Here is a 22196-nt window from a genome sequence, read left to right as displayed (position 1 = left end):
TATTATGTATATTTTGTATAAATAATTTTACCATGATGATTATAATAGTAACTTCTATGCTCTTTGCAGCAGTAAGAAATATTTCACTGTGTGAACCAAAACCCCCTGTAAAAAGGAATTAACTATATCTGGTGGATACTATCTTCTATACTGCTGACATTACTTGCAGTGTAAAATTCAGCAGCCTCTCACTAGTGGTAGTTTACCTTTGCTTTCATTTATTAACATGTGTTTCCTGTTCTGTACATTCTCACTAACACAATACAAATTCACATTGTTATTAGGAACAGACTTATTACTGTGTGTTATTGGGGTGCTTCTGTCACGAGTACAGTTGTTTTACATCGGCGTTATAGATCTTCCACAAATGTGAGGGGTCCATCTTAAATAACTTTTTAATGTCTACATGAAAGAAATTTCATCAAACCATGCTATTTATTCGGTAAATCTAATGACAAATATATGCAACATTCTCCAAAATTAATGTTGATACTAGTTCTTCCAGCATGTGCCACCATATTTCTACACCAAGGGCTCGAATTTAGCAGGCCTGCGGGTTCCCAGCGGGTGGTCCTCCGGGAGCGTGGGCAACACGCTCGGCGAAATTAGTGGGTTGCCCGCGCGATCGTAGCAGGAAACACACTAATAGGAATCAATTACCTGCTCCTCCGGGGTCCACGGCGCTGGTCTGCGCGTCGGGCGGGCTGCGCATGTGCAGTACGATCTGTCAGCTGGAGGCTCTCTAGTTAAAGGGGCAGTCCTCCACTGACAGATGCTGCAACCAATGGGACAAATTGCAGCATGGAGCAGCCCAGGGGGAAGGCTGCTCCCAGTTTAATGATGCCTCACCCCAGGTATCATCAGATGGGGTGAGGAGGAGGGGGAGGACACAGATCTTCCCCCCCCGGCGGGCGGGAGGAAGCGGCCTGCCTCTGCCACCAAGAAGGCCTGGCTCGAGGTGGCAGAGGGGGGTCACCTGCACCACCAACATATCGCCCACCTGCATACAGTGCAGGAGGCGCTGCAATGACCGCAGTAGGTCAGCCACAGTGAGAACACAAAGTCTTTCCCCTACACTCCGTCTGCCACAACACTGCCCCCACCCCACATCTCCTTCGGCACCGCCAACACTACTCTGTCACATCACCCTTCATACCCATTCAAACCCCATCCTCATCTTACCTCCACCTACTCACCTCGCCAGTACTCATCCTGCCACTAACACGCGACCCAATCCTCATACAATCTCATTGCTCCATCCCATACTCAACCTCTCGTGCATCTCCCTCACGGCCAGCCTCACTCAACCTGCCACCACCTGTGCTGCAGCCACAGGTCATGCATCACATATGTGCAGTAGGCAGCGTAAGGCAAACGTGTCGTGAGCATGAAGGGGGTGCACAAGGGTGTCTGAGGGTTTGTCCTGGGTGTTACCTATATTGAATTTCAGAGCAACAAACAGCACACATTATATTGACACCACCACTGCCATGTCTCCGCGAATCCTGTCCGTTGTGTCTAATAATGCCCGCTCCTGGGTATCACTATGAGGACCCACCACTGATGCCACCCATCGTGTTACTGCAGAGTAGGTGCAGGTGTATTTGCAGGGCTCTTCCGCGCAGACGACAGAGAGACATCGACGGTGTAGCCGGCTGCACCCTGGAAGGATGCGGAGGAGAAGTTGTGGAGGGCAGTGGTGACTTTGACAGCGACAGGTAAGCAGTTGGTGCTGGGGCCAGCCAGGAGCAGCTCGGCATGAAAGAGCCTGCAGATCTCCACGACTACATGTCGAGCGAATCTGCGCCTCCCTGTGCACTGCTGCTCGGAGAGGTCCGGGCAGCTGCGCCTCGGTCTGTGGACCCTGCGGGGAGGGTAGTGCCCTCTGCGATGCGTCTCTCCCTGCGGTAGCCCTCCCTCCTGCTGTGCAGGTGGGCGTGCAACAACACCGTGTTGGGGGGCTCCACGTCTCTGCGGCGGACGGCGTGGACTGCGAGGCTGCTGGGGCTGGTCATGCTGTTCGTCCTCCGAGGGTCTCCACGCACCACCCATCTGGCAGGTGTTGGTCTGAGGGGTTGTGCAGGGTAGGTGGGTGGTTCCTCGCACTAGGGCTGCGGTTTCGTGTCGGTCTGTCCTCTGGCTTGGCGGGGGGTGGTGGAGGGCAGGGGTTGCCCTATGTGACGCGGTGGCCTCCTGCGTGGGTGAGGGCTCTCCCCCGTGGAGTGCACCTTGGCACCTGCCACAGGCTGCTGGCTGCAACACGCCTGGTTGGAGAGAGACTGTTTCCCCCAGAGTGGGAAACTCACTGCCTTGAACCCAAAATCCCACACTTCCTCTTTTGACAGCTGCTTCAGCTCATTAACTGACCTCAACAAGCAAGGTAAGTACTCTCAAGTGGAACCCCGCTGGCTTTAATTGCCTGCGGGATTCCCACCAGCGGGGCTTGCGCGCGCAGCCCCGCACGTCAGCGCGGTACCCGGAAGTGGGCGGGATTTCGGCGCGATCCGGTCACGTGACCGGATATCGGGATTTTCGGGGCCCCCCCGCTGGAAACCCGCAGGTAACCCGACGCGAAAATCGAGCCCCAAATGTTTGCCTGACCTCCATGTGCATAAATGCATGATTCAGAGATGTGCTGCATAGTTTAAGAATTGGTGTTAACATTTTACATTGGGGACTGTGTATTTGTCTGATCTTTAGATTTATTGATTAAGCAGCAGGACCTGTTGCACGTATTATTTTCTGTGGATATTAAAAGTTAATTTGTATGAACCAGAAATGTCATCTACTGAACAAGTGTATTCTGGATCAGAAAACCTATTAATTTGGAGACTTGTAGCTTATTAATTCTATAAACTTCTAACATCTCAGCTTTGCCTAGTGTGTAATGCTTATACAATTCATATTGTATTTATGAATAATGCAGTGACAAAATCTTTGTTCTTCCAGGCGCTTAAGGATATTTTGCTGTATCTCTGCGATACCTGTACTACGCTGTTTGCGTTCTTGGATGTTTTTCCTGAAGCTAGTGGGACAATACAAAAGCATGACTTTATACATCGGTATGGGAGCATATTATAAAGTATGTGGCTTGACTGGGATTTTGATTATACTAAAATTTCATTTAATCTTGTATCTCTTCTGAATTATAAACACATCTTACATTTTAAACAACACACACCTGTTTGTTTTTTTTCCCTTTCATCTTTGAATCCTCCTGAATTTTGTCCCTATCTTTCAAATTGAGAGCGGGTTGATAACTTGTTCCCATTCTTCTGCTAGTATGTAACTGGTTCACCCCTATCTATTCTACTAGTGAATGTGGTGTACTTGGATTTTCAGAAGGCTTTTGATAAGGTCCCACACAAGAGGTTAGTGTGCAAAATTAAAGGACATGGATTGGGGGGGAATATACTGGCATGGATTGAGAATTGGTTGACCGACAGGAAACAGAGAGTAGGAATAAACGGGTCTATTTCCGGACGGCAGGCAGTGACTAGTGGGGTACTGCAGGGATCAGTGCTTGGGCACCAGCTATTCACAATATATATCAATGATTTGGATTAGGGAACTAAATGTATCATTTCCAAGTTTGTAGACGACACAGCTGGGGTGGAATGTGAGCTGTGAGGAGGATGCAAGGAGGCTCAAAAGTGATTTTAAACAAGTTGGGTGAGTGGGCAAGAACATGGCAGATGTAGTATAACGTGGATAAATGTGAGGTTATCCACTTTGGTTGTGAAAACAGAAAGGCAGATTATTATCTGAATGGTGATAGATTGGGAAAAGGGGAGGTCCATCGAGACCTGGGTGTCCTTGTAGATCAGTCGCTGAAAGTGAGCATTCAGGTGCAGCAAGCAGTTAGGAAGGCGAATGGTATGTTGGCGTTCATTGCAAGAGGATTTGAGTACAGGAGCAGGGATGTCTTACTGCAGTTATACGGGGCCTTGGTGAGACCACATCTGGAGTATTGTGTGCAGTTTTGGTCTCCTGATCTGAGCAAGGATGTCCTTGCCATGGAGGGAGTGCAACGAAGGTTTACCAGACTAATTCCTGGGAAAGCAGGACTGACATATGAGGAGAGATTGGGTCGACTAGGCCTATATTCACTAGAGTTTAGAAGAATGAGAGGTGATCTCATCGAAACATATAAAATTCTAACAGAACTAGACAGACTAGATGCAGGGAGGATGTTCCCGATGGCTGGGGAGTCCAGAACCAGGGGTCACAGTCTCAGGATACGGGGTATGCCATTTACAACTGAGATGAGGAGAAATTTCTTCACTCAGAGGGTGGTGAACTTGTAGAATTGTCTACCACAGAAGGCAGTGGAGGCCAAGTCATTAGATGTATTCAAGAAGGAGATAGATATATTTCTTAATACTAAAGGGATCAAGGGATATGGGGAAAAAGTGGGAACAGGGTACTGAGTTAGACGATCAGCCACGATCATTTTGAATGGCGAAGCAGGCCCGAAGGGCCGAAATGGCCTACTCTTGCTCCTATTTTCTATGTTTCTATTGGTCTTGAAACAACAGCTATGAAATGTGTGATGATGTGGGTCAACTCACTTTGGCTTTTTTATGGTGGTGGTTGCTACTTTCTCCCTTTGGAGAGATGACCTAGTTGAGATTGAAAATTTATTCTACAAAAAACTGTAGGGGAAGACCCATCTTGTAGCCCTAGTTGATTTGACTCGCCACATTACATCAGTGCATTGTGATACCAGGCTACTGTCATTTTTTAAATCTGTTTTGTTTTATTGGACTGTCATAATATTTTAACTAGCACATACAAGCCAAAATAGTTTAGCAAAAGCAGTTTTTTGAAAAGTGAAAAATAATTATAAATAAGATACATTGGAGTAATTTTGTCTGAATTCATCTCCATCAAAACTTTTTTCTTTGTTTCTTGCAGACTGGCCTCATTTTATGAAGTAATTATTCCTGAACTAGAAAATACAATTAAAAAGAGGCGATTTGATGAAACTAGGTGAGATTTATTCCATGAGCCATAATGGCTTAAAAAAAACCTCCTTGGGTTTGGATCTTCTCCCTTTTTACTATTTAATTTATCTAAACTTTATTGAGCCATTATTCTCCTTGAACCCTCTACCAGGAGAATCTGGAATTCCCTGTTGCTTATTTTTCGTGGATCTCACAAATTAACCTTGAACAATAGAATTTTACAGCTGAGAAGGAGGCCAAACAGCCCATTCTGCATACACCATCTCTCTGAAATAACTATCCACTTATTCCCATGCTTTTACCCATACCATTTTAATTTTTCTCATATACTTATCCATTTTTTAAAAAGCTATTATGGATTCCATTGCCATCACAGTTTCTGATAGTGCTTTCCATACCCTAACAATCTTCTGCACTTTAAATACAATTACACAGAATTACATAGTTACATAGAATGTACAGTGCAGAAATAGGCCATTTGGCCGAATAGTTTATACTCCACATGAGCCTCCTCCCTCCCTTCTTCATCTAACCCCTTCAGTATATCCTTCTATTCCGTTCTCCCTCATGTGTTTAACTAGCTTCCCCTTAAATGCATCTATGCTAGTCGCCTCAATTACTCTTTGTAGCGAGTTCCATATTCTAACCACTCTCTGGGTAAAGAAGTTTCTCCTGAATTCCCTATTGGATTTTTTAGTGACTATCTTGTATTTATGACCCCTACTTCTGGTTCCCCCTGGAAGTGAACATTTAGACTCTTATTATCCAAGCAGTATGTGGCCCCCTTATTCTTCCTACCAAAATGTTATATCTCACACTTATATTGAAATTAATTTGCTATTTACATGCCAATTCTGCAAGTTTATTAATGTCTTCCTGTATTTTGTTGCAGTCCTCCTCAGTATTAACTATATCCCCAAATTTGGTGTCATCCCCAAATTTTGAAATTGTACTTCTAATTCCCGAGTCCAAATCGTTTATGTAAATGGTGAACAGCAGTGGTCCCAGCACCAATCCTTGTGGAACACCTTCTTACCTTTTGCCAGTCTGAGTAACTACCTTTAACCCCTACTCTCTTTTCTGTTTTGTAGCCAGCTTGCTATCCATTCTGCTACTTGTCCCCTGACTCCACATGCTCTGACCGTAGTCATGAGTCTACTATGCGGTACCTTACCGAAGGGCTTTTGACAATCCAATCTCCTAACCTCTCCCTTCATTCTTTTGATGGCAATCTTAAATTTATGCCTCCTAGTGTGTCCTCTATCAACTTAGCAACCAGTGGAAGTAGTTTTTCCCCTACTTACCTCATCAAAGCACATCAAAAAAATTGATCACCTGTACCAAATCTCTTCTTTCTTTGTTCTAGTGAAAAGAGCCCCGGTTTTTCAATTCTTTCCTCATAACTAAAGCTTTTCATCTCTGGTATCATCGTAAATCTTTTCTGGAACCCTCTCCGAGGCCTTGACGTCCTTGTAAGGTTCCCAAAACTTGCCACAATATTCTAACACCCTCCTAACCTGTGGTTTGCTATTAGGTTAGCAGCACCTCTTTGCTTTTGTACTCTAAGCCCTGAATTATAAAGTCTAGGATCCCATATAACCTTTTTAAAAAAAAACACAACTTTATCAATTTATCTTCCCATCTTTTATAGATTTGTGCATCTGAATTCTTGAGTCTTTCTGCTTTTTTTTTTAAAAGTTTTGCCATTTAGCGTATATTTCTTCTTCCTCCCCAGGTGTGTTGCCTCCTAATTTCTCCACATTAAATTTCATCTGATATCTATCTGCTCAATCTACTAACCTGTTTGTCCTTCTGAATTCATTTACAGTCGTCTTCACCATCAATCATGTCCCTGAACAAGTACAATGGTGTGTCGGATTGTCTTTAGTTTTTACCTTAGGCAATGAAACTCCCACTAGTGACTGAGAGATGACAAAATTATACATAATGTTGGAAGGTTTAACTTAAAACTTCTGGTCAAGTACAATTTACATCTGTGGAAACTTTAAAATCAAAGTCTTACTGCACTTAGCTATTTTTATTTTATTTAGAGATTTGCCTGTGATAAATTTTCACTGTTAACATATTTGGTTATCAACACAAATGGGTTATTTTGTTATTTTTTGGTGAATTTTGTATTCAAGGTGAAAGGTGTCAGTCCTGGCTGGTGGAATACTTTATTTCCCCAGTGTCAGAAATAAACACATGCAGATCAGGTGTATCACCACTGTCTGCATATTAAAGCTCTTCTGGTGTGTGCCAATAATCTGTTTTAGCCCCAACCTCACAAAGCATCCCTGCTACACAAATGATTTTTTTTTCACTTCCTACACCAGGTATCCAGATGTCTTGTGAAGAGCATTGCCAATTTGTGAAGAGTTTATTTTTTTGCTGTGCAGTGAACTCAGACCACACCAGAAGTGGGTTGATACTATTTAATTTCACAGGGGGAAAAGGGAGATTTTCATTCCAGAAATCTGGTTTAGATTCAAACCTGGATCGTCAATGTGAAAGGCTAGTAACGCTGACCCACTCTGCCACCCAATCTCTGTCTCATAACTTTTGAAATACTAGACTCAAGATTATTGAAATATACTGTTAGTAACAATGCATAGAGGCCTGAAAGGAGAAGTAGAGATGTCATTGTGTAAGGCAAGAACTGATGCAAGCTCAATAAGTCAGAAGGTGTTAAGATATAGCTGACTTTCTGTCCTTCCTCCTCTCCTTTCTCCCCCCGCCCCCCCACCCCCAAGTGTTAATGTTGGAAATGTACATTTTTCTTCAGTTTGCAGAGTGATTTGTGGAGGAGGCTCTCTCACTCGAGGAAAAAAATGATTGAAATTTTTCATCTCATCATTAACCACACGTGCCTTCAGCCTATACTAGAAAATGGGTAAGAAAGTAGAAAATCTAAATTTATCTATATTTGTGGAAAAACTGTGTTGGCTGCAGTTATTATGACAGGTGTGCTTTTCAAATTGAAAGTAGACTTTGGATAATGTACATTTTTTCTGAAGCTGTGGCTGTGTGTGAAGCTAAATTTACCAGATGCCAGTAGTATTCCTCTACCTCATCCATGAGTGTTAGCAGACTATTCAACTTTGAGGACATCGCAGACAAGTCCAATTCTGATATCACCTGATTCCCACGCAAACACAATTTCTAGCAAGGGTCACCAGACGGTGGTCAAGGAATGGGAGCCATGGCTGATTTTTTTTTTTACTTCCAATTGGCATTTGTGCCCGGAGGGTATCATTTCAGTTATCCTGGCAGAGATTAGCCAACTCAGCAGACTGAGATTTGCTGTACAGAGCGGTACTTTTGCTCACTAGGCCATCAGAGAAACTGTCGTCAGTCATGGTTAGAAATCTCGTCAGTTATGGTTAGAATGGATCCCCAACAAGCCCACAAGGGCATCCCCAAAGCCTGGAGAAAGCACTGTACTGAGTTGGCGTCTGACCAACAGGCTGAAGATTGGAGGTTGGAAAAGTTTTTGGAGTGTGATATACAGATAGGAGCTTCGGTGAACCTGCCGAATGGGAGGAAGTGGACTCCGCAATGTGCTGCCCGCCACTGGTAGAGTGGCAGCTGTGGATGGCGTGCACACCAGATTCCTAAAAGCTGCTGTTGGTAAGAGTGGAATGCAGCTGCAGTGGTCTTTGAGGACAGTATTTGGAATCAGTGACTGGCCTTGGAGCTTCCCTTCTAAAGCAAGTGAATAGAATCCTGTTTGCGATAACGATATACACATTCCAGAGCCCAGTTATGGTTGTCGTGGTTTCTATCAAGAAAAGGAATCCTGTTGAGCCTGAAAACCATGCCTATCAGATGCTTTGGAGGAACATGGAGTAATCAGAAAAGAACAAGTTGAATGTCACTATTGAGTAACATGTAGTGCAGTTGGTGGCTTTGTACGAGATTGCGATCATAAGTCCAAGGAAACAATTTGCGTTTAGTTGATTTTCATTAAGCTTTTGACTGCCTTTGTGAAGAAGCTGTAAGAGTACATATCCCATATAAAATGCAAGAATTGGCTATGCAATCCAGCTTCAACACCTGTAAGAATAAAAGACTCACTGAATCAAACTCTTTTGAAAGAGGGGTGAGGCAGGACAGCCCACTGTCGCCTATCCTATACAATGTTTTCATTAATGTGTGAGATGGAATCATAAGGGATGGCCTCGAATGATTGTGGTGTTCCTTTTCACATGATATTACGTTGCTGGCAGACTTGTCTGTGGTTCTAACATATTTTACTCATAATCTATAACAATGGGATATAGTGGTGGGTGCCAACAAATGAGGTATTTATAGCTTTGTATGGCGAGAGGATTGAGATGGTATTGACTGAAAAATACTAGAGGCATTTGTCCTAAATCTGGATTTGTATTGGTACCTGGGGGTCAAATTCGGCCTGGACATAGTTCTCCAGGACCATACTGGGGAGGGTCAAATGGAGCTTTTTCATCTATTTTCAATGATGGCAAAGTCCCAGTGTAGGTTAAGCTTGTGGTATATAAGACATGTGTCCAAACAGTTCTCCTTCATTGTTCAAAACTCCTGGGAATGCAATGGACAGCTTTCTCTTAAGTGACCGACTGACTTTTTCAGATAAAATAGCCTATTGGGTATCCTAATATCCTGCCTCGAATATAGTTGAACAACTATCCATTTCAAAATACAGCTAAGGGAAAAATATAAGCCTTTATTGAATGCCTAAGTTTCTTATTTTCAACAGCTGGATGCAAATTGAGCCAAGTCTATTACGTAAATGCATTGGCATTGTCTAAATATATATGCTTTGAGCAGTTAAGCTTTTTAATTCTGAGTTCCTGGAGTATTCATGAAAATAAACAGACAATTAAGTATTTTTCAGTTGAATTTTTTTTCTGGAGATCCTGCAATTTATGATTAAGGGTTTCTACTTTCCATCGATACTAAACTTGAAGTGTAAATCTGGAGTTGGAGCCTGGCCTCATACCAAAGTGAACCGAGACTCCATTGAGTGGTTAACCTTGCATTGCTTCTCTTTAACATTGCATGGTGTGTAATTCTTGGCGGTGCTTCAGGGATCCCCAGGCACTTTATAAACCTACCTTATCTCAATCTACTTTTTTAAAAAAGCTTTTATTTTCTTCCTTTCAGGGAGCAAATTCAAGCAACTTTTGGATACCAGTCAACCATTGCTCCCTCTTCCACTTTACTTTCTTCTGGCCCTATCTCTCCAAATCTCGTTCTTTGCTAGATTTTCCACAATCCACTCTGACCATCCCCTTCTAACCCTGAATGATTTGTCATTAGCAAGGGCCTTTGATTCATCTCTCTTAAGCACTCCCAATCACATACTCACAAACATAAATTCTGAGCCTGGCATGATTGAGCTGTTCTTTTACCACTTCTATGTCTTCTATTTTGGCTTGGAAGACTTCCCTTTCTTCCCCATCCCTCTTCCTGGGAATCTAATCCCTACTCTAGTTTCCAGTTTTCTTGCTCCGCCTGCACCCCTTCTTCTAGCCTCTTGTCTTTTCATGATATTTGGTGTCTGATTATCTGCAGTCTGTATCTCTATTCCGCTTATGATAAGCTGACAAGATCATAATTTTCAAGTCTGTTGTCAATCTCATTTGCTCTCCCCTCCCCATGACTCATGAACAGGACTGTGCCAATACACTGCTTTCAGCCTGCTCCATCGACCCTATTCCGACCAAACTGCTGACCACCAAACTTCCCTTCCTGGCCCCCATGTTCCCTCTCCTCAGGTACTGTTCCCCCTCCCCTTCAAAAATGACATCCTTTGTGACTCCTCCTCATCCTTCTCGACCTGTCTGCAGCCTTTGACCCAGTTGACCACACCATTCTCCTCCAATGCCTCTCCTCCATCATCCAGCTGGGTGGGACTGCACTCACCTGATTCCATTCTTATCTATCTAGTCGTAACCAGAGAATCACCTGCAATGGCTTCGCTCCTGCACCGGCTTCGCTCCTGCACCGTTCCCTCTGGAGTCGCCCAAGGATCTATCCTTGGCTCCCTCCTATTTCCCATCTACATGCTGCTCCTCTGCAATGTCATCTGAAAACACGACATCAGGTTCCATATGTACGCTGACGGCACCCAGTTCTACCTCACCACCATCACCCTCCTCGACTCCTCTACTGTCTCTGATTTGTCACACTGCTTGTCCGACATCCAGTACTAGATGAGCAAAAATCTCCTCCAACCAAATATTGGGAAGACCGAAGCCATTGTCTTCGGTCACCGCCACAAACTCCGTTCCCTAGCCACCCTCTCCCTGGCCTCTGTCTGAGGTTGAACCAGACTGTTCGCAACTTTGGTGCCCCATTTGACCCTGAGATAAGCTTCCGACCACATATCTGCTCCATCACCAAGAGTTCCACCTTCATAACAATGTCCGTCTCTGCCCCCACTCCACCATTGTCAGCCGTGCCTTCAGCTGCCTAGGCCATAAACTCTGAAATTCCCTCCCTAAATCTCTCTGCCTCTCTATCCTTCTTTTAAGATGCTCCTTAAAACCTACCTCTTTGACCAAGCTCTTGGTCCTTACGTGGCTCGGTGTCAAATTTTGTTTGATAATTGCTTCTGTGAAGCGCTGTGGGATGCTTTACTATGTTAAAGATGCTATATAAATGCAGGTTGTTGTTGCTCATGTCTTACTGAGCATTTTTTTTTTAACCTTGTCTCTATTCTTTCCTCCATTTTCCAATCTCCACCTACATTCATGACTCTTTTGATGCCCTCTGCCACTTTGATTTCAGGTTGTTCTGCCCGAATCATCTCCTTTTGAGCATTTCATTATGCTTTCAGTTTTCACCCATCCCTCACCTTTTACTTGGTCGATCTCTGATTCTTCCCTTCCCTTGCTGGACATCTCTCTCCATTTTTATCAGTGGTCTTTCCACAGATACCTATTTCAAGCCCACCACCTCTCAACCACATGAATTATGCTGCTTCCTGTAAAGACTATCCCTTTCTCCCAGTGTCTCTGATTTGGTCCGATCATTCCAATGTTCATACCAAAGCTTCTGAATTGTCCTTTTGCCTCAGCAGAGGTTTCTCTTCGGTAGTTGATAGCACCCTTGACTCATCCTCCCCATTTTCCATATCTCTGCTTTCAACCCTCTGCTTCCAGAGTCTCCCTTCTCCTCATCTTCCACACCACAAACCTTTGCATTTGCCAGATCATCATCTGCCATTTCTGTTATCTAAAACAAGATCTCACTACTATGTTATCATCCCTTCTCCTCCTGCCCCCTCTGCTTTCCAAGGGAAACCATTCCCTCTGGGATACTCCTGTTTGCTCTTCCACCGCCACCACTTCCTGCTGACCTTTCTTTGGCACCTTCTCGTGCAAAGAAGCAAATACAATGTATATTCGTCTACCTAACATACCACTGTCCAGAGCACAAATCACTCATTTGGTACGAGGCATCAATTCACGTGTATGTCCTCCAATTAACTGTTCACAGTGCAGTCTCCTGTACATTAGAGAGACCAAATGCAGATTAGGTGACTACTTTGCTGAGCAGCTACATTCCTCTTTGAGGCTTGCCACTTCAAACTGCCCCGTCCCGTCCCCTCCTCTCATTCCCACACTGATCTCTTCACCTTTGGGCTCCTACATTGTTCCAGCTCTCAACGCGAGCTTCAGGAACAGAATCAGCATCTTTGTGGTCTGAACACTGTCTTTAGCAGCTTCAGACTTTTTCTATAATTCTTCCATTTCCTTGACAGTAGACTGTGTTGGTGATGTGGGGTAGGTCTCTCTGCTTCTGGAGTATAGGATTAACATTTCAAATGTAGACCCTTTGTTAGAATGTGTGTATGCAGGAATGCAACGAGCTTTCTTCTAAACAGGACAGTAGTTAAAGTTCCAGCCCGGCGGGGGCTAAGCAATGTAAATGGGGTTTTGCTTGGCTGGAACCTGAATTTGCAGCTACTGGTCTCAGACCATTTAAATGCACCCATGAACCATATCCAAAATGTGTATAAAAAAGCATTTTCACTTTAATGACTGTTTTAAACTAGGTTGTGTGGCATACTGTGTTATGGTAACATTTATTATCTTGAATATTGCACATAAAACAATTCTGTTCAGTATAAGAAAATTCAGTAATAGGAAATTGATTTCAGGAAATAAATGTTATGAAGCACTCTAATAGTTTTTCTCTAGTAATAAGACTTTTGACAGTTTTGTTTTTCTGTTATGTAGATCTGAGAATATTCTGACTTTTATAGAAGATTTCCTTCAGATCTTTACAGTTCTACTACATCAAAAGAGGTAAGGGGATGGTCAGGCTCTGAAAAGGTAACAGGGAATGCCATCAACCAAGTTTTTATGCACTGCTTCTCTTAACATGTACCCTGTATTTAGAACAACAACCATAGCTTGCATTTATATAAGCGCTTTAAACGTAAAATGTCCCAAGGCGGGAGCTTCACCGGAGCATAATCAGACAAAAATTGACACTGAGGTAAAGAGGAGATATTAAGACAGGAAACCAAAAGTTTGGTGAAAGAGATAGTTTTTAAAGAGCATCTTAAAGGAGGAGAGGTGAAGAGGTTTAGGGAGGGAATTGCAGAGCGTAGGGCCTAGACAGCTGAAAGCACAGCCACCAATGGTGGAATGAAGGGTGTGGGGGTTGCGTTCGAGACCAGCTTGGAGGAGCACACATTTCTTGGTGGGTTGTCGGGCTGGAGAAGGTTACAGAGATCGGGAGGGTAAGGACATGGAGGGATTTGAACACGAGGATGAAAATTTTAAAGTCGAGGTGTTGGTGGACCGTGAATCAATGTAGATCAGCAGGGGTAATGGGGGAACGGGACTTGGTGTGGGATAGGATACAGACAGCAAAATTTTGGATTTGGTCATCTTTATAGGAGGTGGAAGATGGGAGGCCGGCCAGGAGAGCATCGGAATAGTCGATTCTGAAGGTAACAATAGCAAGGATGGAGGTTTCAGCAACCGATAAGCTGAGGCAGGGGTGGAGATGGGCGATGGGAGATAGGTGGAAGTAGGCAGTCTTTGTGATGGGGAGGATATGAGGTCGGAAGCTCAGTTTAGAAGTTCAAAGGCAAGCTTAAACAATTAGGATTGTTGACAAAAAATAAAATACAGATGCTGAAAATCTGAAATAAAAACAGAAAATGCTGGAAACACTCAGCAGGTCAGGCATCATCTGTGGAGAGAGGAAGATGTTAGAGATTAGCAGCTCATAAGGAGGAACAGAGCCAGGAAAAAGGGGGTAGGAAGGAAAGAATGGCCTGCGATTATGTCTGTCATTAGGTGGAAAACACATGAATAAATGACAGAAGTGATAATGGTGTACGGCAAAAAGAGGCAATAATGAGAGACACAAGAGAAACAAAAGATATATCTGAGACCCAGATGATTTGTGAATGGTTATAGCAGAAAAGCAATCCAAAAAAAAATGGGATAAAAACAGGAAATACTCCAATTCATGCAGCATCTGTGGAGAAAGAAACCGAGTTAACATTTCAGGTCGATGACCCTTCATCAGAATGAAAGGGAGTTGTAGTTAGTCAGTGTTAAAGCAAGAGGACTGTAAAGTGCTTACTAGAAAGAGGAGGTGGTGTTCCACGAGCTTAAGTTGAGTTTTGCTGATACAATGTAGGAGGCCAAGCACAGAGAGGTTTGTATAGGATTGCTCCAAGATCTGGATAAACAAAAAATGTTTTTTATTTTAGGATTGTTGATACGTTGGTTTATGAGAAAGCTGTGACTTGGCATACTACAAGTCTTCCTGTGCTGCTAACAACAACTTATTACCATTGCCTGTAGCTGTACTCTTATGTCACCTAATGTATGAAAAAAACACAAAAGTGCAATACTGAAATAAATAGTACTACACAAAATAAAGTCTGAATGTTAGCCTCAATCTGAATGTGTTCTTAAAATCTCCTTATGCAATATTAATACATGATAGAAAAATAATGCCTACTATTTGCAAGCAAATAACTGCAAGGTAGGAACATAGGAACAGGAGTAGGCCATTTAGCCTCTCACGCCTGTTCCGCCATTCAATGAGATCATGGCTGATCTGTGACCTAGCTCCATATAGGTAATTTCAGTACTTGTGAGCAAACAACCTCAAGAGCATTTCTGAAAGACTAATAATTCATTTTTTGATTCAGACCTTGGAGCAATCCTATGCAGAGGACATAGAATTTCCCAGTAATCAACTGCAATTTAATCCTCGATAAATCTTCAGTCTTGTCACAAGCATTCATTTTTCTTTTGTGAATGCCCTAATGGATTAAAGACATGAGTACATTTATAGTTGGCATCTACAATTACTGCAGGCACAAAAACTGAATTTAAATACCATGTAATTTTAAAATAGAACATGTTATAAGCATTGAACTATAAACTATTAGTGGCAATGCTCCCAAAGCCTGTATTGGAATTGTAATAGACAAGGAATTGGTCATTTTAAGGGATTGCATTGTGGATTTATTTCATTGGTTGTGAATCAAAGTATTCCTACCCATAGAAATTCTCATGTGAATTGGACTGTATTCTATATCATAGCTTGTATTTGCAGAGCAATTGTTCTTTTTATATAATGGGTCTAATTTTTAACGGTGACCACTTTAAAGTTTTTAAGAAGAAACCTCAGCTTAAAAGAAAAAAAACACAACCTACCTGGATGAACCTCTTAGATGTAGTGTCAGATTCCCAAATGGAAGGTTGTGAGCTTTAGGTGTTGGTGGTCATTGTGTTTACCTGTTAACTTTGGTGGGGGGTTACTCCATTGCTCAGCATAACTACTACATTGAACATTGTAAAGCAGTTGCTGAGTGTTTTAATTTGGTGGATAAGAGAAGGGAAGATGTTGCAGGACCAGTTGTATGCTGTAGACTTGTACCTCCTGTTGATTAATGACTGAGTAGCTGTAATGAAGAAGTGTGTGCCTGATCCTTTTGTTCACTGGGTTGAATCGGGGCTGCAGCAGCAGAAATCTACAAGGGAGAAACAGCAAGGCAAAAAAAAAATCTTTGCAATTCTATGAACCAGAATGTACATCTGCACAACATGAACAATGGTCCAGTTTACATTAGCACAATTGGGAGGGACACATTCATTAAAACTGTTGTTTTTTCTTTCACCACCCAAAAAATAGCAAGTATATTTGTGGAAATGTGCTCAGAAGTCATGTTCTTTGCTTACTACTGGTAATATCAGCCTGTTCCAAAATGTAATTTTAGGTACAATTGTACCAAATTATTCAGGTCAGTTATTTATTTTTAAAATTGTAAATGCTGTGGTTGTCCTTAAAAAAAAAAAAAAAAATAAATTAAATTGTGTTGTGACATAGAATTTCTTTACTCTTTACACAGATTTCTGACAGACTATGATGAGCAGTTTCCAGTGGCTGATGATATCAGTCTTTTACAACAGGCATTTCCTGCACTGTATCCTTTCATCTTCGGATTGGAAGAGTTTGTGACAGCTAAAATGGGAATTTCAGGTCTAGGTTAAGACCGGAGGGAGAAAAAAAAAGTTATTCTATCATTTTGGTACTAAATAATGTGACCAGATAATGCATTTCTTTAAGGTCCATCAAAATGACAATTAGATAACTTCATCTGCATCTGTAGGTTTACAAATAATCTCTGGCGTTTTGGTGACTTTTTTTTTGTAGAATTGGAGGAAACATATTTTTGCACTCCTGATATTTACAATGGAAATGATTTGGCAGATGGAAAATATTGCAAGTTTCTTGTGCAATTTGATGGAGAATTGCCATTTTCTCTGCTTTATAAAGTTTATTACCACCTTAAGAAAAAAACTATTGAGTATATATTACAGGCACTGGAAAAGTGTGACTAAGAGCAGTTGTACATATATGTTCAAAACAAACGCACTTGGTCACAACATAACATGATGCACAGAAGTCCCAAGTTAGACGTCCGTAATGTCTGTTTCATGCAGTTTTAACAATGTTAAAAATTGTTGCTCTCAATCCTTGTCATCCAGCCAGCATTTTCAGATCACTTACTCAAACCAATGTTTTAAAGAATGAGAAATATAATGGAAGACAGGGCAACGATTTATATATTGGAGCTTCACTAGACAGCTGCCTTATGTTATACTGGATAAAGTTTACCCTGAATAAAACTCAATCTACTTATGCACCTGTATGTTGCAGGAATCTTTTGATTTTTTTTCTCTTTTCCTGAGCTCCCATACAGGCAGTGCAGTCTCCAGAGTCCCCACCACGCATTTCTGTTCTCGTGCCTGCCTAACAATCTGATGTTGACTGACTGAATAATGCTCCAGTCCTCTTGCATTTTCACAGTAGAAGAAAGCAAGAAAATGCTATTAGGAGAAAATGCTATCTCAATTTCTGTGGCTTTGTTAGCACTATATGTAATGGAGGTGGGAAGAAAAATGATATCACAGTCTATTATAATGAAGTCGTGGCTCTCATGAAAAGTAATTTATTATTGGAAGGGTGTTATGATTATAGAATATAGATTATTTGGAACATTCCTTTAAATTGAAGTGGCATGGTAGAAGGATGGTTTAATACAGGACAACATATTAATCCTGTAAAGCAACTGAAATGAATTTGTAGATATGCAATGGATTTGTAGATATGGGTGTCTGACAACAAATTGGAAAACAAAATTAAAAATCAGTTTGTGCAGTTTTTAAAAGTTAATATTGTAAAGAGCAGATTATTTTTGTGTGAAAGTGTTATTTTTGTACTCTGTTCGTTTCAATCTTGATGAATGTAAGGTGTGCATCAGTGTACACTTTGATTTGTATTCATCTTAACTTAAACTACAGTGATGAAACTAGGACATCTTACATCATCAAAGCTGTTGACAGTGCTTGGGAAGCTAGTGGCAGGAACAAGCCTACCTTGGCCACAGGAAATACTCACATTTCACATGCCGCTGTTATCAGTCAACTTGCAGCTGCAAATGGTGAAATAGAACAAGACTGTAAACAGCTAGAATATGAAAATGATGATTATGTAAGTACCAAATACATTTAGATTAGTGGCTTCTAATAATGGCTCCATGCATTTATTCAATGAGCACCTGAGCTATATAGACTGGGAAGGTAGCAGGTTCAATCCCTGGCCTGTGATCTTAGCTGGCAGTAGGGGTATAATTAACATTAGTGGCCTTGGGTTAGGGAGTGGTTAATTGGCAAGAGTTCCTGTTCCTGATTGTTATCTGGTGACCGTTGCAGGTAGTGGACAGAATTGGAGTCTTGTTGCCATTGTGGTTGAATAGCCTGCCAACACTCGCTGTCAAGGCTCACGCAATCTGGAATGATTCCACGGATGCTGGAATCCCTCTGGTACCTTGAACTTGGAAAGTTGGTTCCCAAGGAATCATATCCTACCAAGTAGTCAATTTTTTCAGGAGAAAATTTTTTAAAAATTTTGTTCAAAGTAACACTAAGCTACTAAAAGAGTCACCGTGATCACATCGTATGAACATGTTATTTCTGTTTAGTTCTAACAGTGTGATTACGAAGTTAGGTCACTATTGAGTTATTCAGACTAGTATACCCTCTGTGGGAAGGTAAGCAGAGAAAAAAAGACCTATCCGGGAAAGAAATCTGGCAAGTTCAGTTCCACCTCTGTTTACGTCACATGTTTGCTGATTCTGAGATGCTGTGATCCAGATTCTCAGCTGATGAGAGGAAGCAATAGCAGAGTTCATAAAAAGCCTGGGGGCATGGCCAGCGATTCCAAGTGTTGTGCAATTGCGGGTTCATACTTTAGAAATGTTGCTAAGTCTACATTTTTGTTAACAAGAAGCTGAGTTAAAGGGGAAAGGTGTCCAAAGTAGTCGTGCTCGTCTTAAAAAAAAAAAAAAATTAATTGAGAAGGGGGCTGAGAACAAAACTAAGAACAATTCTGAAGTTGCGGTTCATTATTTGTTATTTGACAAATTACAAGCTTTACTTGGAGGATTATTCGCTTTCTCTGTTTATAGTTTCCTTCTTCAATATATGTATGAATGGATGCTGCTGCTGTAATTGCACCCTTGTGTCAGTGATGGTACTACAGTGCTTCCATTGACGAGTGTGTAATTACAGCGTGACAAATTTACGTAGCTAGTTTCCATTATAAATGTGGGTATAGTAATTTATAATGGGAAAAGTTGACATGAAGTGCATGCAGACTTAAGATTTTTAATAGATGGCTTTTTTAATATAAGAAGTATATTTTGTGAGATCTAGGTTTTAATTTTAGTTTATAATAGGATTTAGTGAAATAAAATTTAGTCTGGATTAATAAATGTCAGAGTAGATTAGACTAAAATATGAGAAAAATAACTTTTAGCCATTTACTGAAATTGTGTAAGTATTTATTCCTGTTTTTGTAAATAGTGTGCAGGTGCAACGGCAGCCAAGATAACAGGAGTAGAGCTGGAATCTTTAATTTCTCAGGTGAAGGACATTTTACCACACCTTGGGGAAGGCTTCATTCTTGCATGCCTAGAAGAATATAATTATGACGCAGAAAAAGTAATTAATAATATCCTTGAGGATAAAATACTGCCGTCCCTTCATAAACTAGACACATCTCTTCAGAGGTAAGAAATTAAGATTAACTTCTTTAAAATGTAAGTTTTGTATGCAGAATACTGGAGTTTGTTTCCACTAAATGCAAAGTCTTGTGTATACTTGAAATGACTTGGCCTGAATGTTCTGTGATATTAAGGATCAATAAATGAGATTTTGTTTTTCTTTGTGATGGACAAGCCCTTTGTGGTTTCTATCCCAATGAATATTTAGCTTAACGATGATGGCTTACCACTCTGAGTGCAACTTTTTGGAAGGAAAACTAATGTTGGTACCAACTCCTTGATCTTTTTTAATAGCTTTAAGAAGTTCTGTCCCTGAAACCTAGATGCAGTACTCGATAAAAGTGTAAGGAATAACAAATAATGTTAATTCTACCTCATTTTCTTACGTAAATTAGGTGATAAAGCACTATATAAATGCAAGTCTTTTCTTTTAACATATGCATGCATTTTGAGGCTTGGCTTCACCTTGGTTTCTCAATTTTTTTTTAAAAAATGAGGTTAATTAGAAAATAGAATTATCCACCGAACTTAAAAATCAAGTCGTTATGAAAGTTGTACAGTATATTCATCATTGTGAAAACATAGAATGAATTAGGCTAATTCATTTTCTCCCAGTTATCAGGATTAGTCAAATTCTCACTGCTGTCATAAGTGATAAATATCCTTTAGACAGTATTGTGTCCATTTTTAGCCCATATGATGTAACAATTTTCAATAATTTAAGTTATATTCTGATACATTTATATGATCACAAATTTTAGATTTTATGAAAATATGTGGTTCACATTGTAAGGTCTTTCCTCTAGCCACTCGTCACATTTGGTAGCTTCCCATTGATCATGACTTTGTATTGGTTTAAGTTCTACCAAAAGTTCTGATCCAGAATGTGGAGGGTCTAAGGTCATGTTTTCCCACAATTCTTGATTTCTCTCACTAGAATTACCAGGCTGGAAATGTGTTCAACTTATTGGTCATAATTCTTTTCCCAACAGGACCCAGATTCTTTGATGATGATGTTCACTCCAGTGTCTGAGTACATTAGGCATAGTGTTTGATTGTTGCAGTAAAGATTCTCTAGCTGTATTTAGTATCTGGATTCTGTTTTGGGAGCCTGGGCTCTGTCAAAAACAAAGCAACAAAGCTTGCATTGTTTTGTGTTTGATTATTTCATGTCCTATGAGTGAACGCAGCTAATTCAGTTCATCCGAGTGTGAACTTGTGCTGTATGTGACCAGCTTATCTATGTCTAAATACCACCTTGGATACTTAATTATCCATTGGGTTCTTTTCATTATTATATTGAAAGTCTTGCATAGAGTGGGCACTTTCTGTAATTGCTACACTCACTTCCCATCATACTTCAACTGTCACACTTTGTTCATTGGATCAATGTAAAATAGCACCAAATCACAATTGAAGAGTTGGGAAATGTACAAATCAAAAGTGAGGACTTGATATATTTGCTGAAGAATTTCCCAGAATGCATCAGTGGTATTTTCCCAGTCCCACTCTTCAGCCTTTGGAATCTGTTTTTAAAAAATATTTCAAGCAGAGTTACAGCACAAATTTTCATAAACTCAACTTTACCTGAATAATGTTTTTTAATGGGCTGTGTGTGCATCTGCATGAGAAAAAGTTAGTCTCAGTTCAAAGATGGCTAACATTGCTGATTACACATTTGTGGAAGTATTTATGTTTGAATTCCAAGCAACCTATATTTTTAATCTTTCCCAATGGAAAAGTCACAGTTTATCTGTATAATAGTATTTCAGCTTGTTTTTGAAAATTATTTTAATACAAACTGGACAATGAATTTGAGTAGGATCTAATTAAACTTTTAAGTAAAAGTTATTAACTTCATTTTTACTCCAGCAAACGGAGACAGACAAAATGACTGTCCTGCTTACATTTATAATTCAGAAATGGTAAGCCTTAAAAAATTAAATATACATAGGTAATGGAATACACATTGATGATAAAGGCCTTTCATTTACTGGTTTCACGCAACTTTGTCTATTGTTCCAAGACCATGTAATAAAAACTGAATTTGACTTTTTCAGTCACTATAAATCAATGACTGTGATGTTACATTATGCATTATGTGGCATGGCGCCGCTGTTGTTTTAAAACAGCATATCCTCTGTCTCACCGTAAACAATGCTACAAGAGATATGATGGTCTTCAAAATAAATAATTCCATGAAATTTTGACAGGGTCAGTTTGTGATGACATTTCAACTAGACCATCAGCTTCAGCATATTCACTCCAAAGAATAGCAATTTCTGTACAGGTCGTGGTGTAAATTTTGTATTTCCTTTTTCCCCACCCTCTATCCTCCCAGGGCTTCAAGAAATGGCTCAAAGTCTTAGTAATAGCTTGAAAGTAAATCTCCAGTAGGGCTAATTTCTACAAGATTGCTGGAGTGCATGTACTCAAGATACTCTTGAAATGAAGGGTTATATGCTTTGAATAAAAATGTCTCCCAAGCTAATGCCTATTTTTTAATTAATGTGGAGGAGTGCCACATACATGTTTATGATGGTACTTACCTTTGCAGTTGGGTTATGCTTTAAAAACAAAAAAATAATGAATGGAATTAAAGGAAACTACATATACCCAACAACATACAGGCC

General features: G+C 40.8%; 1 protein-coding gene across 2 annotated transcripts in view; it reads left to right on the top strand.

Annotated features, from left to right (window-relative positions):
• The window catches only part of ascc2 (activating signal cointegrator 1 complex subunit 2), a 52427-nt gene that overhangs the window by 19783 nt on the left and 10448 nt on the right, over positions 1–22196 (top strand). For both annotated transcript variants that reach the window (XM_068005744.1, XM_068005745.1), the window contains 7 exons: positions 2950–3062; positions 4918–4992; positions 7753–7860; positions 13196–13264; positions 16345–16419; positions 17801–17990; positions 19364–19569. In XM_068005744.1, the coding sequence (XP_067861845.1) occupies positions 2950–3062; positions 4918–4992; positions 7753–7860; positions 13196–13264; positions 16345–16419; positions 17801–17990; positions 19364–19569 (836 nt within the window). The remainder of the gene's footprint in view (positions 1–2949; positions 3063–4917; positions 4993–7752; positions 7861–13195; positions 13265–16344; positions 16420–17800; positions 17991–19363; positions 19570–22196) is intronic.

The sequence above is a fragment of the Heptranchias perlo genome, chromosome 25, assembly GCF_035084215.1.
Source record: "Heptranchias perlo isolate sHepPer1 chromosome 25, sHepPer1.hap1, whole genome shotgun sequence".
Taxonomy (NCBI): Eukaryota; Metazoa; Chordata; class Chondrichthyes; order Hexanchiformes; family Hexanchidae; genus Heptranchias; species Heptranchias perlo.
The sequence above is the reverse complement of the archived record's forward strand: the minus strand, read 5'-3'. Positions and strand labels throughout refer to the sequence as shown.